General features: G+C 53.2%; 1 protein-coding gene across 2 annotated transcripts in view; it reads right to left on the reverse strand.

Moving 5' to 3' along the window:
* Positions 1-21,935, reverse strand: part of BICRA (BRD4 interacting chromatin remodeling complex associated protein) — a 73,549-nt gene that overhangs the window by 15,141 nt on the left and 36,473 nt on the right. The window contains exons 2-6 of one of the 2 annotated variants that reach the window (XM_040252426.1): positions 8,450-8,550; positions 6,496-6,541; positions 6,357-6,399; positions 4,187-4,252; positions 350-2,314 (exon numbers count right to left, since the gene is read on the reverse strand). In XM_040252426.1, the coding sequence (XP_040108360.1) occupies positions 350-2,314; positions 4,187-4,252; positions 6,357-6,399; positions 6,496-6,536 (2,115 nt within the window). In that variant the 5' untranslated portion in view covers positions 6,537-6,541; positions 8,450-8,550. Of the gene's footprint in view, positions 1-349; positions 2,315-4,186; positions 4,253-6,356; positions 6,400-6,495; positions 6,542-8,449; positions 10,226-21,935 lie in introns of those variants that run through there. The other variant, XM_040252427.1, reaches the window with a different exon arrangement.

Raw genomic sequence — 21,935 nt, forward strand, 5'->3', positions numbered from 1 at the left:
TCAGTTCTGTGAGTCATCTTCCGGCTCCACCCCAGCATCCATCTCTCCCACCCCGTCTGTCTGTCCATCCGTGTATCGCCCACTCTCTCTCTTGGACCCTTCTCCAACCCTCCAGCAAGAGGGCAGCCTTTCTCTCTGTCCCTCCCCTTGTCTCTCTGTCCTGGTGTCAGTCAGCTGGGCCCTGTCCCCCCGGGACCTCCTCTGAGCAACCTGGGGCAGGGGTGGCAGCTCTGGGCACCATTCCTGACCCCCGGGCCCCTCCCCACTTGCTGCTTCAACCACATCTGGTTCCAGCTCCAGGCCCCCCCTCCACGCGGGCCCCTGCCCCTGCCCCGGCAGCCCTGGTTACCTGGGGCAGAAACATCTGCAGGGAGTCCTGAGTGAGGACGGCCGTGGGGGCAGCAGAGGGAGGCTGCCCCAGGACAATCTTCTCTGGGCTGGACGCCAGGCCCGGGCTGGGCTGCGGGGTGGTGGCCTGAGCTGGGGCGGCAGCCTGCGGGGTCGGGGCCTGTGGTGGCGGCGGCTGCTGTTGCTGCTGCGGCTGCTGGAGGCCCAGAGGCAGTGGGGTGCTGACCGTGGGGGGCGCCTGGGGCGCTGTCTGCACCGTGAGGACAGGTGTGGCCTCCCCGGTGGCTGGGGTGGCGGGCTGCACCAGACCGTCGGGGGTGTTGAGCATGGCCACGGCGCTGGGGGGCAGGGTGACCCCCTGGAGGACGGTGGTGGCGGCTGGCCCCGCGGCGGCCGGCTGACTCTGCGTGGGCAGGCTGCCGGCGGCCAGCGACACGGGCATCTGGAAGAGCGCCGGCTGGCCCACCTGGATGGGGGCGGCCGAGAGAATGTGGGCAGCGCTGTGGGCCCCCGAGTGGGGGGCCAGCACGGGGCCCAGGCTCAGCGGGCCCGCCAGGTTCTGGTTGGTGAGGATGGGGTTGGCGATGAGCTGTCCGCCCGCATGGGGGGCCGCAGCCGCCAGGATCTGCCCGCCCACGTTGGCCGGCAGGGCTGAGAGCGGCTGGGGGAGCTGGACCGCCGACGTGCCGGGCAGCAGGAACTGGTTCTGGCCTGGAAGCATGTGCTGGGCAGGGATGACGATGCTGCTGCCTTGGTTCAGGAGATGCACGCTCATGGGCTTGCTCAGCGTCCCGGGGGGCTGCGGGGGAGCCGCCCCCGTGGTGGTGGCTGGAGGCGGCTTGAAGACGTTGGCCTGCAGGGCAGGTGCTGGGAAGCCTGACAGCACTACGTTCTGGCCAGCCTTGCCCGCTGCCATGAAAGTCAGGTTCTGGGGAGCCTTGGGTGGCTGCGGGAGGCCCCCAGCCTCGCCCTGGATGGTGAGCGTGGCGCCCGCGGGGGCGAACGGCTTGGGGGTCAGCTGGTAAAGCTTGGGAGGCAGCACGCCAGCAGGCTTGGGCTGGATGGGTGTGGGCGTGCGGTGAAGAATGACATTGGGCGCTTGAACCAGCGGCGATGTGCCCAGGCCGGGGGCCACTGCCAGCGGCTGTCCTGAGGGCGCCCCGCTGGCCGCCGCCGGGGCAGCTCCCGCCCCTCCGAACACCGAGTTCCCATTGAGCGTGGTGGCCACAGCGGCAGGGAGGTTCTTCTGGAGGACCAGGCCGGCCCCCTGGGGTGAGACGCCGGCTGATGCCAGGGTCACTGGCTCCGAAGGGCCGGCCGCTGAGGCCAGGTAGCCGCTGACGGGCACCTGCTTGGCCAGGAGCTGGGAGGTGGGTGGGTTGAGTGCCATGACGGGCTGGCCGACCACCTGGATGGGGGCCAGGCCAAGAGTGGCTGCTGCGGCACCCCCAGGGCTGCCATTGGGCAGGCCCTGGAGGCCCGGGATGGGCTGCAGGGTCACGTTGCCCAGGCCCACAGGCTGCAGGAAGGGCTGGACGCTCAAGGCTTTGCTGACCACATCCTGGGGTGGCACCAGGGCCTGGTGGGTCAGCACGGTGGGTGGGGCCTGCAGCCCCAGCAGGTCGGCGCCCCCCGAGAAGAGTGCCTGGGGTCCCGTGGCCACGGCAGCAGCCCCTCCGGCCCCCGCCGGGCCGGCCCCACCGTCCGCGGGCTGGAGGGTGGGCAGCTGGAAGGGGCCCAGGTCCAGCTCGGCCTCAGCCTCAAGTGTCTGCTCAGTGATGTTGGCCTCCTGGAGGCTCTGCTGGAGAATGTCGCAGGGCTGGTCGGCGGCCCCCGCGCCCCCACCGCCGCCCCCGGCCGCGGGCGAGTCCAGGATGTCATCTTCCAGGAAGTCGAGGTCCACACTGGGGGCCGGCTGGCTGGGCTCTGGGTTCAAATGGTTGCCAGAGGCTTCTTGCACATGGAGCTGGAGACAGGGAAGGTGAGGGAGGAGAGAGCCCAGGTTAGCAAGGGGCCGGGCCCAGGACACAGCTGAAGCCAAGGGTACCTGATGTCAGGGCAGCAAGGAAAGAAAGAACCTTCTACAAGAAGTGGCTGGACCCGGGTTCAAATCCCAGCTTCACCAGGGCTGAGCTGGGCACCCCAGGGCTGGCTTAATCTGGCCTGTTTTATCCCCCATCTGCGCACATCAGCAGAAGGTTAACAAAAACCATTTTCTAAACAGGCATACAGGCCCATGATGCTCATCTGCAATTCCAAAACTCCAAAGGCTCTGAAAACCATGAATGTTTTGAGAACTTCAGGCTGGAAAGCCCTGACCAGAATGCAACTGATGCTCAGAGGGAAAGGCGTCATTCAGCCACGCAACAGGACTCGCCCTCGGTGTGACCACAGAAAAGTGAGCGTGTTACGTTACACACAGCACACACGCAGTCAGCACTGCCTTTCCAGCATCTGAAAAACCCTGAATCCCACAACAAGCCTGCCCCAAAAGTTTTGGATCAAGGATCATGGTTCTGTTAAGTGCAGGAGCAGCAGCAGCAGCCTTGCCCGGTGGCAAGCACTGTGAGTCTGAGATTTCCTAAGTGCTTTCCGGATGGTGATCCAGGTCACGAATGTACGATCAATACGTGTAGCATTTTTGAGCAAATATTCCATAAGTAATGAGTACGCTAGCAGCATGGAATACCCACTGATAATGGGTCAAAACTGTTGTTAAAAAGATTCTGAGTTCATTCCACGTGGACGGCTCAGAGCGGTACCCGGCACCCGAGAAACACCGTCTATCACTGCTGCTGGCATTACTATTACTGTCTAGGTCGCTGCTGTTAGTAACAGCCCAGGGAGGTGGGCACTGCTCCCTCCTTGCCCCCTAGATTGGGAGGGGGTCACCCCGCTGCCAAGCAGGGGGCATTGCCTGGCGAGACAGGCTCCAGCTCAGCCCCCAACCAAAGACCAGGGGGTTCTGAGCTCCTAACTGCTAAATGGCTATAACCAAACCTGCCTCCTAGGACGGTTGTGACATTTACTGACATCATGCATGTGAGGTGCTAAGACCCTGACCAGGGTCCTTATAGGTTAAATTAAGACAGGGCGGTGTGGATAAGAATAACGCGTACTCTAACCGATCTGTAAGTGTAATAACATGAAAGTACTATTATTTGCTGGGTTCTGGATTTAGGCATGTATATTACGCCAGATCAGTTGTTTGGAATGTGTTATTACGGTGGTTGTGAGGATTAAATGAAAGTTACCATAAAGGGTCTAGCATATGATAAGTGTTCTGTAAATGACAGTTACGATGACGAAGGAGGGGGCGGGGTAGGGAGAGAAGAGGGGAAGGGAGAGGCCACAGAAGGGGAAGAGGACGGGGGGCCTGGCACGCAGGAGGTGCCCAATAATGTAGATGCCCACTGCGTGCCCCGCTTTGGGCTTTGCCCATCATCCCTGCTCTCATTTTCAGGCAGAGACGGAGGTCTGTATCAGTGGATCCTCTTTCCTGGCTGAGCCGGGACAAGACCCCCAAGATGCCCCTTGTCCCCACTTCTCAGGAGCCAGCCTCAGCCTCCATGCCAGTGCTATAGCAGCTGATCCCTAAGGCCAGGGACCCAGGAACCACACCTCCTTCTCTGAGGCACAGCCTGGAGGTAGGGGAGGTATCTGGCAGCCTCGGCCTCACCTGCACCCCACTCTGCTCTCAGTGACTGCGCCCCAGCCCCTCACTGGAGGGGCAAAAAGTGCCTCAGGGAATAAGTGAGACGCCCTCCAACCCTCCCCTACTGGCTGCTACCACGGGCGTCCTGCCCACCACCCTCCCCGAGCCCCCGTGGCCACTTACCCCAGGACCTTCATAGAAGGCACTTTGGGCCTCCCCGGGATTATCCAGGAGGTCATCACTGTCGAGCTGCAACAAGACCCGCCCCCACCCAAGGTCAAAGGTCAGCTGGGCAGTGGGCCGGCCCACACGCTAGAACAAAAACCAATTTCGTGTTACACAGACACAAAGACAAAGAAGAGGTGGGGGTGGGGAGGATGCAGGGTGTCGGGGAGGTTCGAGGGGTACAGGAAACTCCACCTCCAGAAAAGAGGCCCCAAAGAAAGGGGCTAGGCTGCAAGTTTAAATCCTAAGGAGCCCCCAGCACCACATCCGAGGCTCCCCGACATGCCTGCCTGGAACTCTCTAGAATCCTGCCTCCGCACCTTCACCCAAGCAGTGCCCCGGCCCTCCACCCTCTGCCTCTTTGGTAACACATCCTGCAGGGCCTGTCACACGTGCCTCCTCCTCCCAACACGTGCCCGTCTGTCCCTTCCTATGAAATCAGTCCTTCCTCTGCACAGCCGCGTTCCCTGGGCACTGGACCTGTGAGCTGCTCCCATGTCTGGGAGGGCAGGGACCGGTCTCATTCCAGGAGTTATCCTCAATGCCGAGAACAGGCCTTAAGCGCCCACTGTCCACAGTCGAGCTCCCCAGTTTCTAGCTGATCCCCTTCTAGAACCCTAGACTGGTATGGGGTTGGCCAAAAAATTCATTTGAGTTTTCTCATTACATCTTACAGAAACACCCAAACCAACTTTTTTTGGCCAATTCAATATATCCAACAGCTGCCCTCGGACTTCTGGGATCTGCCCCAAACTCCCAGTCTCAGGGAATGGTACAACCCATTTGGTTGCTCAGGTCAAGTCCAGGAGGCAGTCTGGACACTTCTTCACTATCTAATCCACCGTCAAGTCGAGTGACGCTGCCTTCCAGGCTGACCCCAAAGTCAACGCCTGGCACCTCCTCCACCGCCTGCCTTGGGGCCCAGGCCACCATCCTCCCATTGCACTTGCCTCTGCTCTGCAAATTATTCGATACATCCCCTTGAGGAGTGGAGCTCTTTTCCCTCCCTGAGAGTGTGGGTGGGCATGGTGACTCGCTTCCAGTGAATGCAGTGTGACTTCGGAGACTAGGTCATAAGAGGCACTCAGCTTCCTCCTGGCTCTCTCCCCTGGGTCACTTGCTTGGGCAAACCAGCTGCCACATCATGAGGACGCTCAAGCAATCCTCTGGAGAGGCCCGCGTGGCAAGGAGCTGAGCCCTCCAGCCAACAGGCACAGGAGTGAGTCACTGTGGAAGCAGGCCCCCCAGCCCCAGGCAAGCCCCCAGATGACAATGACTCCAACCAACATCCTGAATGCTACTCAGGGGAGACTCTAAGATAGACACCCAGACTGCTCCTCCATTCCCAATCTCCAGAAACTGAGAGCTCTAACAAATGTTATTAGAAGTCAATAGAAGCCACACCGCGTTGAGATAACTTGGTATGCAGCCCTAGGTAACTGATACAACCCCTTGTGGCTCAACAGATGCCCCCTCATCCCCGCTTTGCTCCCTTCTCTGGAGTGCAAATAGAATATGCCATGTGGCTGCTGAATAACCTGTCAGAGCTGCCTGTCACATTCAGAATAAAGTCCAAACTCCCCAGTCAAGCTCCTCTAGGCTCTGCATAACCTGGGGATTTTTGTCCACTCCAGTCTCCCCTCCTACTAGTTTACCTTTCATCCTGGCCCCACTGGCCTTCTTTCTGTTCCTGGAATGGGTTGGACTTTCCTGCCTTCCCACCTGCTCTCCGCCTGGTCAGAGCACAGTGGGTGCCTCCCTTTGGTCCTTCAGGTTCACCCTCAATGTCGCCTCTCTGCCCACTGCAGCTAACGGAGCCCCCGCCCTCGCCCCCCACCTCCCATTCATTTTCTTCGGATCCTCCTTTGTGGTGCAAAAGTGATGTTGCTATTTCTTCTGCTGCCCAGCATGGTGCTTTCCACCACTGCCTTTATTAGTCACTGGTTGCTTGTTTACCCAGGAAATGTGTATGGCGTGAGGGCAGGGATTTGCCGTCTTTTTCCCTCTTCGCCGTGAGCTTGGGGCCTGGCTCCTGGAAGGCAGATGTCTACTCAGTGTGGTGGGTGGGGGGGCTTGACTCACAGCACCCTGCAGCCCTGGGGGATACCTCACCCTGCCCAGCACTCACCTTCTCGGATCCATGTAAGAAGTCATTGAGGGCCTGAGGGTCACTGAAAGAGAGAAGGGGAGAGACACTTGAGGAGATGAGGGACAGGGGAGGGGAGGGAGAGTGATTGGGGAGGGGGGACGGAAAGCCCACTACTCACCAAATCACGTCTAGTAAGCATCTCCCATCCTCATCATCCATCGCCACTGGGTGGGGCGGGGCAGGAAGAAGGCGACAGGTTAGATGGCGGCAGCAGGCCAGGACCCTCCCCACAAGGACCATTTCCTGGGGGCCCAGAGCCCTGGAGCCTGTGGGCATTGGTGGGGGGGCGAGGCAGGACCCTCCCCACCAGCAGCTCTGACCAGAGAGACACGGCTGCCTTGTCCTCCGCCCTCTGTCCCCCCAGCATCCGGTGATGACAGCGATGACGTCAGTCCTGACTAAGTGAGCCCTGATCACGTGCGGGCCCCGTGCCAAGTGCTTCACACACACTAATGCAATTAATCCCCAGGGAATCCCTCGAAGTGGGTCTTGCCGCCCCCCAGCTTCGCAGAGGAGTTAATGCAAGAGCAGAGGCTGTGGTTCTCCATCTCCTGGCTCGCAGAGGTCTGGCCCCCGAGCTTGTGTCTGCCTCCTGAGGGCAGGGCTGGCCCAGAGCGGGCATTGGGGGGCTTGTCCTACACGAGAACGGGTCGGGGGGAAGGCATGAAAGGGCCCAGGTTCTGGGTCCCCGTGGAAGACACATGCAGTGCAGTTCTCATGGAGGGAAAGAGAGGGAGAGGGACCCGGAGGGTGGGCGCTTGGCGTCAGAGCAGCCGCCGGAGCCCGACTGAGCCCATCAGAGTGATGAGGATGAGGACGGCTAACATTTGGCCCGTGCTTATCACGTGCCCGCCAGGCACTGTTCCAAGCATTTCACTAATGTTAGCTTGTTCAATCCCCATGGGGAAGGGTGCTATGTGTCCCATTTTATAGCGAGAAAACTGAAGTTCTCTGTGTTTGCCATCCCCCTACCCCCACCCCTCACCTAACCTCCCATTGCTCCAAACATCCCACCAGGCTTCCAAGCACCCATCTCGCCAAACTTCCGCCTCATGGTCCATCTCTCCTGTCTTCCAAACACATCCAACTGATCCATCCTTCCATCTGCCCACACATCCTTCCCTCCCAACGATGCAGACAGGACACGAGAAATCACATACAACCCCAGCCCAGAGCCATGGACTTCTTACCCTCTCTTTTCTTTTCTTTTTTTTTTTTTTTTTTCGGTAGGGAGAGCAGGAGTGGTCCTGAACTCACTGAGGAGGATCTACCCCTCCCTCCACCTCAAAACACACAAAATCTCACTTGTGCCCTCAGCTGGGTCATGATTCCTCACTCTGACAGATCCTCTGAACTTCCCAATCACCACCCCCACCCCCAGTAACCTCAACGGCTCTGTGACATAGCCTCGGGAGGGACCCCGCATCACTCGTTCAGGGTCTTCTCTGAACTGTGCCTTGGATTGGAGGGTCTGACGGAAGCAAAAAGACCCTCTGGCCAGAAACACGCATGTGGGCCAGATATGTTACACGTACTTCTGCATGGGACATGCACACACCTATGCACACACGTACACACTTCACGGGCCCCGGGTTACAAGGCCAGTCTAGAACAGAAACATCCATCTTCAGGGCCTCACACGCCAATCACCCTCCCCTCTAGAGCTGGCCCTGGGCACGGACCCCAGAGAGGCCTTTCCCTTCCAAGACTCTGGCTGCACCAGCCACTGGTACAACATACTCTCTCTGGCTTCACACCCCTGCCCCCACCCAGGCTGCCTTCTTCCCACGCCACCAGCTGCCCTTCCCGACCAGCCCGCAGTAGGCAAGGCCTGGCCGGGGAGCAACTGGCAAGATCTGCAGAGCACGTGGAGAAGAGGGGGATGTGGGAGGGAGATCCTGCTCCTCCTGTAGATGGTGAGGAGGCAGGGGGCTGGCTCGAATGACCCCGGGGCCCCAGGTTGGGAAGGGTGGGGCTGAAGGTTGCGGCTAAGTCAAGGAGGACCGTCCCTTCCGTGGAGGAGGTGGGGGACCACAGCCCCTCTGGGAATGAGCTGACGCTTGGCTGGTTACCTGCGCTACAAACGAATCATGAAGGGAAGGAGGGGGTGTCCACTCCAGGTCTACGCGGGGCCCCCAGCTGGGGAGTTGGGGAGTGTCCTTTTGGGGGCCAGCTGTGGAGAGAGAGGGAGAGAGAGGCTGTGAGTGGGACCGTCAGTGAAAAGGAGAAAGATGCAGCCAGAGAGAGGAGAGGTCAAACCCAAGTGTACAAACCACAGGAAACAACGCCGCACATGATCACATGCGTGGTAAGTGCAGACAAGCCTGCCCTGTATCTGCCCGCACTGCATATGTACATATACACACTCACACAACAGCACGCAACACCGTACGGCTTAATCCACCGGCACTTCTGAGCCGTCGGCCCTGAGGAAATACAGGGTTAGCTTCCTGCCAGCCTCTGGCCCCGTTCTCATCAACCCAACAACACACTGCCTTGGCTATGTGTGTTTCCGTTTAAAGACACCTTGTTGAATATAAATCAGTGAATCGCTCACACTGGGCTTGTGGCCAATAGCGCTGTAACTCAGGTATAACTGTTCATCTCCCACGTGCTTTCTCCATAGAGCTCACTGCAGCCTTCCTGAGCTTATGAGCACTGGGTGGCTTTTCACCTCTGTGCGGGAGAGGCCATGTTTAACAGCAAAACCACTCACAAAAGCACAGAAGTGCAAAACAACAGGGCCCTAAGGAGGATGCTTGTTGACAGCTGAACTGAGAAGGCAGAGGGTCACCGTGTTCCACCTCTGCTGGGGGGATGTGCACCCAGAGACTCAAAGACTTCACGACTCTGCACATGACTGGGAAAGCCCCATACTGATTTGGGGCTTATTGACGTCAGTGGGTGGGTGGATTCGCAAATACGGAATCCAGGAACACCGAGGATTGACCTGACGTGATGATGGTGATGATAGCTGCTGATTTTAAGTACTCTGCGTGTTTCCCCTGTGTCACCATCTTGGACTCCCTATGAGGCGGGTGCTCTGCTTAGCCCCATTCTGCAGATGAGGACGGCGAGGCTCCAAATGGTGAGCCATACGCCACCCCCAGATGCCTGCAGTGGTCAGCGGCCAGGCTGGGATCTGAGCCAAGGCAGGCTGACTGCAGAGTCCCCGCCCTTAACCACAATCCCACAGACAGCCCTCTCATCGTGCAGTTTCTCTTCAAAATGTGAAGCAAACATGGCCACAGTGTCAAGATAAGACAAAGCTGGGTGACAAGCCTTTGTTAGCATTTTGTGAATGCCTGGGATAGTTCAGATCCAAAGACGCGATAAGGGCGAGTGGATGGAACAGAGAAGAGGGACGGGAACTGCTGCTCCTTTTGATGGAGAGTCCCAGACCCCCGGAAAGGTCTAGAAAGCCTCTGTCACAGGACCCTGGAACATGGAGTTCTGGCCCATCTAGGCTGCAGGGGCACTGCCCTGGCCCGGAAGCGATCCCAAGCGCCCGCAGCGGCTTCGTGAGAGCCGCCAGCTCCACGTGGGTCCCCCCCACCCCTCCTCCCTGCCCCGAGCTTCGGGTGTGGCCCAAGTTCTGTAAACCTCGGACCAGAAGGAGAGCCAGGAGGCGGTATTTCCTGAACGGAGCTCTCCAAGTGGGACCTGTGGGTGAATGTCCAGCAGGAGGCGCCAGGCTGTGAGAATCTGTCATCTCTGCGTTTTCATTTTGATGGTGACAGCCGCGCAATGGGTGAGGGGGGCTTTCCGGGGAGAGGACAGATCCTGCACTGCGATGGGGCATCAGTTATATGGGGGTTTAAAAATTTATAGCTCAGGGCTTCCCTGGTGGCTCAGTGGTAAAGAACCCGCCGGCCAATGCAGGAGACGCGGGTTTGATCCCCGATCCAGGAAAATCCAGCATACCCCTGCAACCACTGAGCCTGGGCTCTAGAGACTGCAAGCTGCAACTCAGCACTGCAGCCTTTGCTAAAGCCCAGGCACCGCAGTGAGAAGCCCACACACGCCAACTGCAGTAGCCCTTGGCAGCAACGAAGACCAGCAAAGGGAGGAAGGAGAAGAAAGAGGGGATGGATTCTAGGCGTGTAACAATGGCGTCGTAGTCTCTTTCTTTTCATTTAGAGTCCTTACCTTTCAGAAATGCATCCTAAAACATGTAGAGGTGACATGATAAAACGACTGTGACTTAAGTTCAGAATAACCCAGCTGTGTGAGTTCAGAGGCATACTGTCCTATGCCGTTCAAAAACAGTACCCACTTAGCCACACGTGACTACATACATTTAAGTGCAAGCTGCTGAAACGAAATTATGGCAAAGAACTGGAGTAGGTATTTGTCCCAAGACGACACATGGAAAGATGATCACCACCACCAAACATTAGGGCAATGCTGTCGAAACCACAGATGCTGCCTCACTCCTATTAAAAGGTGACGAGCAAAAATTCAAAAATTAACAAGTGTCGCTGAGGACCTGGGGAAACTGGAACCGTGGCGCCCTGTTGGTGGGAACGTAAAATGATGCAGCTGCTGTGGAAAACACTGGTGGTTCCTCAAAAAATTAAAAATAGAATTAGCATATGACCCAGCAAGCCCACTTCTGGATATATATAACACAAAAGAATTGAAAGTGGGGTCTGGAAGGGCATATTTATGCAGCCCTGTTCATGATTCCCAAGAGCCAAGAGGTACAACAACCCAGGTGTCCATCAACAGATGAATGGATAAGCCAATCGTGGTATCTGTTTAAAACAGAATTATCATTCAGGGAGGAAAGGCTGAAGGGATGGCATGGATGACTTTGTGCCAAGTGAGGTCAGCCAGTGACAAAAAGACAAGGATACCATCTTATTCCACTCTTGATGGAGAGACAGGAAGGAGAATGCAGTTTGCCAGGGACTGGGGGGTGGGGTAGAGAGAAGAGAGGAATTGTTGCTTAGTGGGTATCCAGTTTCAGTTCTGCAAGATGCAGCAAGTTTGAGAGAAGGATGGGGGTGATGGTTGCACCACCGTGCACACGCACTTGATGTCGCTGATTTGTACACTTAGATGTGGTTGCAACGGTCACTTTTGTTATGTGTATTTTAACCACAATAAAAGGATGGAAAAAAGAGAGGATAATCAGGAATATGCAAGTTTTCAATAAAACAGTCACATTAAAAGTGCAAAGGAAATTAAAACACCGAGTCCACGGTCACCCCCGCCACATTTCGTGGGCTCAACTGCCACACATGGCTGGTGGCTACCACGTGAAACAGCACAGATCTAGAACGTTCCCGTGGTGGCAGGAAGCCCCCTTGGACAGGGCTGGTCTGTCAGAGTGGTGGAAGATCGGTAAAGCGTTGGTTGATGCGGTTCAAGTTTTACTATTCTCTCTGCTTTGTGCACATTTGCAATTGTCCACAACGAAAAATTTTTACTTTGAAAATACTTGAGCTTCAAAAATCATATGACTCTCTGACTGTTTACTGTCTGTCTCCCCTACAAAAACGTCAACCCTCCGACTACAAGGATTTTTGTCTGTTTTGTTCCTTGTGGAATGCTCAGAGTCCACACAGGACAAGGCACATGGAAGGAGCTCACTAAATATTTGTGGGATGAATGAATGAATTTGCAGGGATGGTTAAAACAAACCCATTCATTCATTTAAAGAGCAGCCTGGTGAAAAGGGCATTTATTCGTTGTCCGTTCTGTGTTGGGGAGAACTGAGGATCCTGTAATGAGCAATGAGATCCTCCAGCCCTTGACCTTGGGGAAGATGATGCTTAGTGGTTCTTAGCCAGGGATGACACTGGATGCCCAATGTCACACACATACTCAAAAAGCTTTTGAAAAAAAAAAAAAAAGCATCGGGAGACTGGGGCAGGGGACACACAATTAGCATGCAAAGCTGCAAACCCAAAATATCCACACGAGAGGACGTCTTCCGCCCCTGCAGAGCAGAAGCTTGAAAAGCCACTGTATGGTTCCACTTGAGTCCCACCACGATGTGGACACATGGATAGAGCCACAACCAACCCTCAGAGCTTGGACACATGAGCAAGAGAGGAGCATTCGCTGCTGTCAGCCACTGAGATCCGGGGCTCACTTGTTACTGCACATCACTCAGTCGAAGCTGACTGATACATCTTGGAAGAGCACCCCCCCAATCCCAGTGCTTCCTTGGCATCAGGCCATGTGCTAACTCCATATAGACTCCTCCCAGTCTCCAGGGAGACAGGAGGAATGTGTCCCATTTCACAGCGCAGGAAACTGAGGCTCACAGGGGTCAGGACACTTGCCCCAAATCACACCGTGGGACCAGACTCTGAACCCAGGCCCTGTGATTCCGAAGAACCTCATTCTCCAGCATCGGGCTATAAAAAGCATGAGAAGCCAGGCCTGCAAAACCACAACCAGCTCAAGAGAACAGCCATGACGCAACAATGACAAAGTGTCCTTCCAGAAAATCGTGTGAATTCTTCCGGCACTTGGAATGCCTTCGGAGTTTTGCGTTGTCATCAGGAGTTGTGCTGAAGCCAGGGTGCTGAGCAGGACACAGAATTCAAAGTCCCCGTGAAGCTCCATAAACAGGCTTATTTTAATTTCCCGATAGGAATGCTACTAACCCTCGGGTTATTTGCAAGTCATAAAAAAGAAAGTCAATGGAACCCTATCATTTGCTGATGGGAAGTGATAGGCAGAGAAGAGGATATGGCAAAGTCTAGCTGTTGCTTTTCCAAACACCATTTCCCCAGCCCTCCTTGTCTTGCTCATGTAAGCCCAATCTCAGGGTAACACTTGCCAACTCCAAGATGTAAACAAAGGCTGTTCTGAGTCAGTCTTTTTCAACTATGGGTCACGCCTTTGAGGGTTGTGAAATCCAATTAGCAGGTTGTGACCAGGGATTGCTTTTAAGTTAAGGAGTATAGGATCAAATGGCTTGGGATAGAATAGAAAATATTAAAAAGTATCACACAGGGTTTCAATGGACACTGGTTTCAATTATGTGTGTGTGTGTGTACATATTTCCTACTGTAGGTTGTGGCCAAAACAGCTGCTATCCCTTTTGAGACATTCACTTTCCAAGGCTTCCTTGCAGCCAGAGTAGTCAGTTTTGCAAATAAGTAAAAAGCAAAGTGTATAGAATTGGGTTCTGCTCAATGAGTCTTTCAGGGAAGACAGAATTTGAGAAAGTTTTTCTTCCAGAATATCAAGATAGAGCTTCTCTAGGGAGAAACTCATTTCTCATTTTGAATATAGTTGAGAAGAATGGAGCTGTGGCAGCCATTTTGCTGCCACGAGGCAATAAACCTGAGGCTGATAAGCCTACCTGTAGAGAATAACTGATGAGAGGAGAGAAAAAGACTAGGTTTTTAAAAACTCCTCATGGCTTGCCTGCCTCTAGACTGCTTAATCCTAACAGTTTAAGCCACTATTAAGTTTCCATTGTTTGCAGTCAAACACAACTTAACACAAATGAGTAAGTACTTCTAGGTATCTTTGCAACCCAACACAAGGACTCTTGCAGCCTTCCATTAGTCAAGGACTGTACTCTGAATCCACTTAGAAGAGAGGCCCAACAAAATGGGAGAGGGCTGATGGTAAGGGGATCTGAAAAAAATAAAGACTACTGTGGTTGACTGCAAAAGCAGCCAGAAACGTTTCTCCTCCTGGTCTTATCAGGGCCTCCTATCAAGAGATGGAGTCTATTAACCAACCCTTGGACTTGGGTTAGCCTCTTGGCTTGCCTTAGCCAACAGGATGTAGCGGAAGTGACGGTGTGTGTTTCTGAGCCTATTCTTTGCCCAGCTGACATGTAAAGAAGTCCAGGTTAGCCTTCTGGAGGACAAGAGACAAATGCCATCACCGCCATGATTCCAGTTCACAGGCAGCCAAGCTGTCGAAGCAGAACCACCTAGCTGACCTACAGCTGACCACAGCGAAATAAGAGAGAAGTAACTAGGCCCAGGCCAAGTTCCAACCATTGGGATCACGGTTTTGTTTTGACCTACTGTGGCATATTGTGTTTTTCAAAGATGGCTGCAGTAATGTCTCCAATCCCCCATGATATTCCACCTTGTTAGTCCCCTTGAATTAAGCAAAGTTCGTGACTACTTCAACCAGGACAGTGAAACAGAAGCGCCACTATGTGACTTCTTAAAGCCAGTTCACAGTTTCTGCTGTGTCCATCAGGACATTTACCCTAGAAGCCGTAAGCTACTTTGATGGAATTCTGGCTGCTTTGGGGAGGCCATGCTATGGGGAGGCCTAAGCTAGGCGCACGGAGAGACCACAAGTAGGTGCTCTGGTTGATAGTCATATTTTCCAGTCATCCCAGCCCAGGTGCTAAGCATGTGTGTGAATGAGCCTTCAGCCCCTAGCCTTTAGGTCTTCTCAGCTAAGAACTTAGACGTCTTGGAGCAGAGACTCACTATGTCAAATTCCTGGCCCATAAAACTCATGAGCACAGTACAATTTTTCCCTTAAGCTTTGGGATAATTTGTTGAACAGCACTAACAACCTCTAAAGGTTGGGGGTTGTTTGTTACGTGGCAGCAGCTAACTGATACAGCCCTCTCTAGAGACAAAGGAACAGCCATGACCTCACACCTCTGACTCATTCTTATCCATTCCACCTCCCGAATCTCTCCACTCTATCTCCTCCTTTCCAAGGCCACTATTCCTGCCCAGATCTAAGTCTCATTGTCTCTCTTTCCATCTGTCCATCCAACCAGCCTGCTTTAACATGCAGGGTAACAAGTGGCTGCTCTGTTTTTAAAATATTCAAGCACTTCCTTACTGGCTGGTAACTAAATGTTGCCCCAACCCCCAGAACCTCACCTGCCTGCTCAGAACCACCTGAGATACCCCCATGGCCCAGCACAGCAGGGAGCCTGCAGGTCCCTCCCTTGGCACCATGCTGGACACTGCCTGCCTGGTATCCATGCTGCTTGTCGTGAACTCTAAATATCACCACTGCCGCATCCAGCCATTCACCCACTGATGGGCAAGTGTTGCGCAATACCTCCCATATTCCTGGTCCAGGCTGGGTGCTGAGATACAGCTGTGGACAGACAGAGATATACCTTCACAGAGGCAAGGCCACAGGTAAAGATGCCAATGAAACTACACACAGACGACCATATAATGCCCGCCTCCTCCTACTGGCTAGGGTCTCACTGGCCTCTGCTCACGCGTGCCAGCCCCCATCTCACCAGCCACCAGCCCAACCTGCCCAACCACAAGACCAACCCCCTGCTAAGGAAACTTGCTCAGCTGGCTGGAGTCTGGAAGTTCAGGCATTTGAGGTGGTGCAGGTCTGTGCCCTCTGCCCTCAGTCACCACCACTTCCTGCTTTGTCGTCCGCTTCGTCACCATGACCAAGGTTTGCCCAGGGTTCACCACGGGCCAGGTGCTGTTCTCAGTGCTTCATCTCACCTCATTGCAGCCTCAACAATCTTACACGGCAGGTGCCAGTGTCCTCGTACCCATTTCACAGCTGAGGAAACTGAGGCTGCAAAAAGGACTAGGTGACTTGCCCAAGGTCCACCCAGGTAGCAGGATGGCAGAGCTGGGATCCGAATCCAGGCTGACAGGCTCCCGAGATCATGGAAACTACAGAGCGGTGGCTGCCTGCCTGGCTATCTCCCGTCCACCCTGCCGTGGGTGTACTTCCTGCAACGTCTTCATAGGCCCCCCACCCTCCTCCAGGCACCCACTCGGGTGCTCTTCCCCGACACTTTCCTGAAACGCCACACAGAAGTCATAGCACTTTCCCCACACCTGGGTCACACACAGACTGGGTGATTCCCCGATGGGCATTCCACGCTGGACTCAACATACCACAATGCCGAGAAGTCATGCTCTTAGGATGCATTTTTTTCTTTTTTTTGACCATGCCACACAGCTCGTAAGATGTTTTAGTTCCCCAACCTGGGATGGAACCCAGGCCCTCAGCAGTGAGAGTGCAAGAGTCCTAACCACTGGACCACCAGAGAATCCCCTTAGGATGCATTTCTAAGGCATCTGTAGTGCACTGAATGGTAGTCCCCCTAAAAAGATATGTCCACGACCCGAAATCTGTGAAGGTGGCCTTCTTGATTTGGGAAGAAAAGGCTCTGTAATTAAGGATCTCAAGATGAGATCATCCTAAATTATCTATGAGCCCTGAATCCAACAACCAAAGACTTTATTTTTAGCCACGTCACGCAGCATTCAGGATCTTAGTTCTGTGACCAGGGACTGAACCTGTGCCCCGTGCTGTGGAAGCACAGAGTCCTAATCACTGACGCATCAGGGAATTCCCGACCAATGACCTTTTAACAGACAGAAGATACAGAAAGAGAATGTCACATGAATGTGGACGTAGAGATTAGAGTGATGCCGCCTCAAGCCCCAGACCACCCAGAGCCACCAGAAACAGGAAAAGACAAAGGATTCTTCCCCAGGGCCTTCACAGAGAGCATGCCAATACCTTGATTTTGAACATCTGCCCTCCAGAACTGTGAGAATAAATTTTTGTTATTCTAACTTGTTATAAGATAGATGCTTGTCATCTGTAGATACAGGATATGTATGCACCAACCACCATGTACAGTTGTGCAGGCTGTTCACTGCACAAAGGAGTCCAGTATGGGTACAAGTCGGGCCTGAAATCCAGCAGAGGCTCTGCTCACAGCAGTGAGACTCAGAGAAAAGCTACATCCACACTTGGGGAAGACTCACTTTTCCTAATTCACTCAAGAGAGACTCTTGGGACTGTGCCCTCCCAGAAGAGACCTTTTGCAATTCCATGCAAAGACCTGGTAAGAGTAAACTGGGCCCCAGATATGTAGCCACGGGCATGCCGTGTCAATTTCAAAGCCAGAAAAGAAAAACAGGGAGGGGAAATGTTGATTCCTCACCTACTCCCACCCTTTTTGGGGGGAGAGAAAGAAAGCTATTTGGAGAGCAATTAAAGTCGACACCAGCTTTATTTTCACTGACCTTTAGAGTTCTCAAATCTCTGAATGAGTTTAACAACATAAAAGCGTGCCCTATAAAACTTGGATTGCTCATAAAGCGACTGGTGTCTAGCTCCTAAAAGCCTCGTTTACACAGGTAGTTACACACTAGAAATGTTTTGTACATTCTTTCTTTTTCCTTTTGCTATTCATCGCTGTTCTAAATGAAGCTATATTGCTGCAGGCCTGCCAAGAAAATCAGGCATCTGAAAAGGTTTTTGCTTTTTTTCTTCTTAATACTAGTGTATAAAAAACAAGCGGAAACTCTGAGAAGGAATGGAACGGGCAATGGGGCAGGGTGGGGTGTGAAGGCAACACAAGCAGTGACTACCTTGACAGGACCAGGGTCACCCAGGGCATCAGGCAACAAGAGAAGGCTTCAAGTTCAGGACAGAACGGAGCTAAGAGAAGTGAACGGGAAACGAGCCCCTACAGCATCCACACATGCTTTAGACCACTTGGTCCTAAATGTGTGGGCAGGCACCAGAACCACCTGGAAGGCTTTTAAAATAAAGAATGCATTTCAGAGGGGCTCCCCTGGTGGCTCAGTGGTAAAGAATCCGCCTGACAATGCAGGAGACACAGGTTCGATCCCTGATCTGGGAAGGCCCCAGGTGTCTCGGAGCAATTAAGCCTGAGTTCTGCAACAAGAGAAGCCACCACAGGGAGAAGTCTGTGCACAACTAGAGAGGAGCCCCTGCTCTCCGCAGCTGGAGGAAAACCCACGCAGCGCTGAGGACCCAGCATGGCCAAACAAACAGAACTATTGTTTTTTTAATGGATTTCAGAACCTGAAGGTTAGGGGCGGAGGACTGAAAATTTGCATTTCTAACAAGCTGCCTAGTGATGCTGATGCTGCTGGTCCCAGGAGAACCACTGCTCGAGAAGCTTGGGTGTCTTTAGTTCTCCTTCTGGGGCTCTTGCTCTCGTATAGAACACCAGGCCACCCAGTTTCGGGCCAGTGTCCAGGCCCCTGACAAAGCGGCCTCACAGGGTCCTCTCCGAGGCTCAGGAGGATGTAACAGCCAGTCTCTGACAGCTTGGTGAACAGAACTTGAACTTGGTTCCATTCAGCAATGTACCTTCCCAAGAGAATGGCTCACAATGAATGCAGTCTTTTGTTCCCTTGCCAGAAACGTCCTTTCACAGCCTCGTTTGCAGCTAAGTATGGACATGGGAAAGAGTTTTACATTTGGATTAAAAAAAAAGCCTTATATTGGGAAGATTATTTGCCCCTACTCTTTCCTGCTTGAAAGGCTGATGTGAAGCATGGTGATAATGGCCGGTGCTAGCGCAGCCATTTTGCACTCCTGAGGGGGAAAGGTCAAGAAAATCAGAGACAGACCCAGTGGCCAGGCAGTATGAGCTGCCAAATATCCCTGGATAGGCCTTCCACTACATGTCTTGCTCCAGAAGAGAATTAAAAGCATTGATTAACTAAGGTTAAACAAACACTTACGTCTATAACCCAGCAATTCCAGTCCAAGGCGTTGACTAAGTAGATGTAAAAAGTATGTCGACAAAGACATTTGTACAAAAATTTTCCTAGCAGCCTTATTAACAAAAGCCCCAAATTGGAAACAGCACAGACGCCTGTTGACTGGTAGCTGGATAAACAAACTGTGTTATAACCCCGCAACGGAATATAGCTTATTAACGAAAGAGAATAAACTACTGATACAGGCAAGGTCATAGATGAATCTCAAATCCACCATGCTAAGCAGAGGAAGCCAAGCACAAAAGACGACCCACTGTGTGATCCTCTTTAAGTCTAGTTCTACAAAACTGACAGGAAAAAGATCGGGGTGTAGTTGCCTCAAGGGGGCGGGATGAAGGGAAGCGGGCTAAGTACTGACCAGGAAGATCCACAAGGAAATATTCTGGGATGACGCAAATGGTCTACAGCTAGATCTGGGTTATGGTTTCCTAGGTAATATTTGCCAAAATTCATCAAGCAGTGCACGTAAGATTTGTACATTTTATTATATCTAATTTGTATCCCAGTAAAGCACAACTAGTGTGTTAAAATAATAAAGCCCACACAATCAATTCTTGTTATTTGTGGTAGTTACGTTCTACAGAGTTGCCACAAACACTGAATTCGAGAACAAGGAACTATTGCTCCAGAGAGAAATACAGGTTCTTAAGAGCCTCTGGTCCCAACATTTTCATCAACCGATCAATACATAACCTTGTTTTTACGAGTGCTTCTGTTTAAAGACACCTGATTTAATATATACTGCTGATTCATTCGCATTGAACTCATAACCAGCGGCAATGTAGCTCGCACCGGAACGAAGCTCATCTGAGACACATCACAGACTTCTGGAGCTTAGGACCACAAGCCAACACTTCAGCGTGATGCTTGGGGCATTTCAACGAAATGAATCACCAACGAAGAGCCCCCCAAATGTGAAAAACGTGGCACTAAACAGACCAAGAAAAAGCCACTTGTCTGCAACGGAAGAGCTGAATCAAGAAGACAGTGTCGCCACGGTCCATCTCAGCTAGGAACAGGCATACAGGACAACTCAAGACTTCCATCTGCTCTGCACATGTCTGCAAGCGATCAGGAAAGCATTATGAGTGCTGATTTGGGGCTTACAAAGAAACTTCAGCAGGTAGATGAATTTGCAAAAACAGCACGAGGGAATAAGAATCGACCATATAGGGAAATAATTATCAAGATTATAACACATTTACTCTTTACCTGGAGATGTCCCTCATGGGCCTGATCCTCTAGCAAAACCTGATCCTTTAGCAAAAAAGTAGGATAGGGGACCTGCAGATGGGGACAAATGGGAGGGAGACATTCCGCTGCAAATTTTTCAGAAATAATATTTGGTTTTTCAGCCAATGTCCTAATCATTTCAAAAAGGCAAATATTAAAAACTGGGTTAGGGACTTCCCTGATGGTCCAGTGGTTAAAAATCTGCCTTGCATTGGGACGTGGATTCAATCCCTGGTCAGGGAACTAAGATCCCAAACGCTGCAGAGCAGCTAAGCCCGCACACAGCTACAGAAGCTCGAGAGCCACTGCTAGAGAGTCCGGATGGAAAGTCCTGCATGATGCAACGAAGGTCCCACGTGCCTCAACTGAGACCCGGTGACAATAAATAAACAAAAAGAATGTTATAAAAATAAATTAAAAATGGGTTAAAAAAAAAACGAGAGGAATATTCCCACCATCGCTCATCAGATCAACTGTTACTTGCAGCCGAATGCACATGAACTAAAAGCTATCCAGTGGTAACAGCAAGCGCTGGGGTTTGAACCCAGATTCTGTGGAAGCCTTGGACTGCCTTCCAGGACATGGCCCTGCCCCATTTCCAGTGCCCGTGAAAACGCTGGGAATCTGGCCATCTGCTGGCATGACCTCCCTTCCTTTCCCCAGCAGAAACTCTTTTCTCCCCGAACTTGGACGGAGCCTTCCAAATCATGGCCTGATTTCTCCCACATGATGACTGAGGCAGAAATTCGGGAGAGTCCTGAGAAGGGCGAGCCAGAGGCCCACGCCAGGAAGGGGTGGGGAGCCAGGTGGGCAGATCCTGAGCCAGCCACGAGTTTACAGTTCTGGCTTCAAGAAGCCACACTTCATCCTGTTTCTGAACAAATGTCTGCACCTTCCTCTGTTGTTGTTGTTTAGTTGCTAAGTTGTGTCCGACTCTCTTCCGACCCTATGGACTGTAGCCCAGCAGGCTCCTCTGTCCATGGGATTTCCTAGGCAAGAATTCTGGAGTGGGTTGCCATTTCCCCCTCCAAGGGATCGTCCAACCCAGGCATCAAACATGAGTCTCCGGTGTCTCCTTTACTGGCAGGCTGATTCTTTACAGCTGAGTCACCAGGGAAAATCCCACCCTCCTCCAGGGCTTACTCAAAAGTAGCATCCCTCCAGGCAAGAACACTGGAGTGGGTCGCCACGCCCTCTTCCAGGAGATCTTCCCTTCTCTTCTGTCTCCTGCATTGGCAGGCGGGTTCCTTACCACCAGCGCTGCCTGGGAAGCCCACTCAGGCAGCATGGTCCCTCTGGCCCTGTCTGTGCTCACCAGCTGGAAGGCTGAACCAGCCTCAGTCTCCTGCTTCTTCTAGAGTCCCTTCTCAACTCAGCTCCCCACTCCAGGGCCAACAAGATGCATGCCCTGAGAGCCCACGTGGTTTCCCCCTCTCGGGACGCTCTGCTACCCCTAACAAAGCGGTGCTGGGGAGGCAGCAGCAGGGACAACAGACATCCCTGCTCCCCTGGCACGGTCTAGGGCAGGAGCCAGACCATGAACCAGCGACACTGCACTGAGCGGAGAAAAGCAAGGATGCAGGAGACGGTGACGCGGGGGTGGGGTGGGGGAGGGTGCATGTTTAGTGGTCAGGGTGTCCCCACGACGGAGGGAGTCCGAGCTGATGCGCAGAAGATAAGGATCGAGGTAGGCAAATGGGGAAGGGCGTTCTGGGCAGAAGGCAGAGCAGATGCAAAGGTCCTATGGCAGAAACATCCTGGGGACGCTTAAGCAACCGCAAGGAGCTGAAGCGAGGTCAAGGAGGTGGGGTCAGACAGGTGATGAGGA

Source organism: Oryx dammah, unplaced genomic scaffold, assembly GCF_014754425.2.
Source record: "Oryx dammah isolate SB20612 unplaced genomic scaffold, SCBI_Odam_1.1 HiC_scaffold_13, whole genome shotgun sequence".
NCBI classification, from domain to species: Eukaryota; Metazoa; Chordata; class Mammalia; order Artiodactyla; family Bovidae; genus Oryx; species Oryx dammah.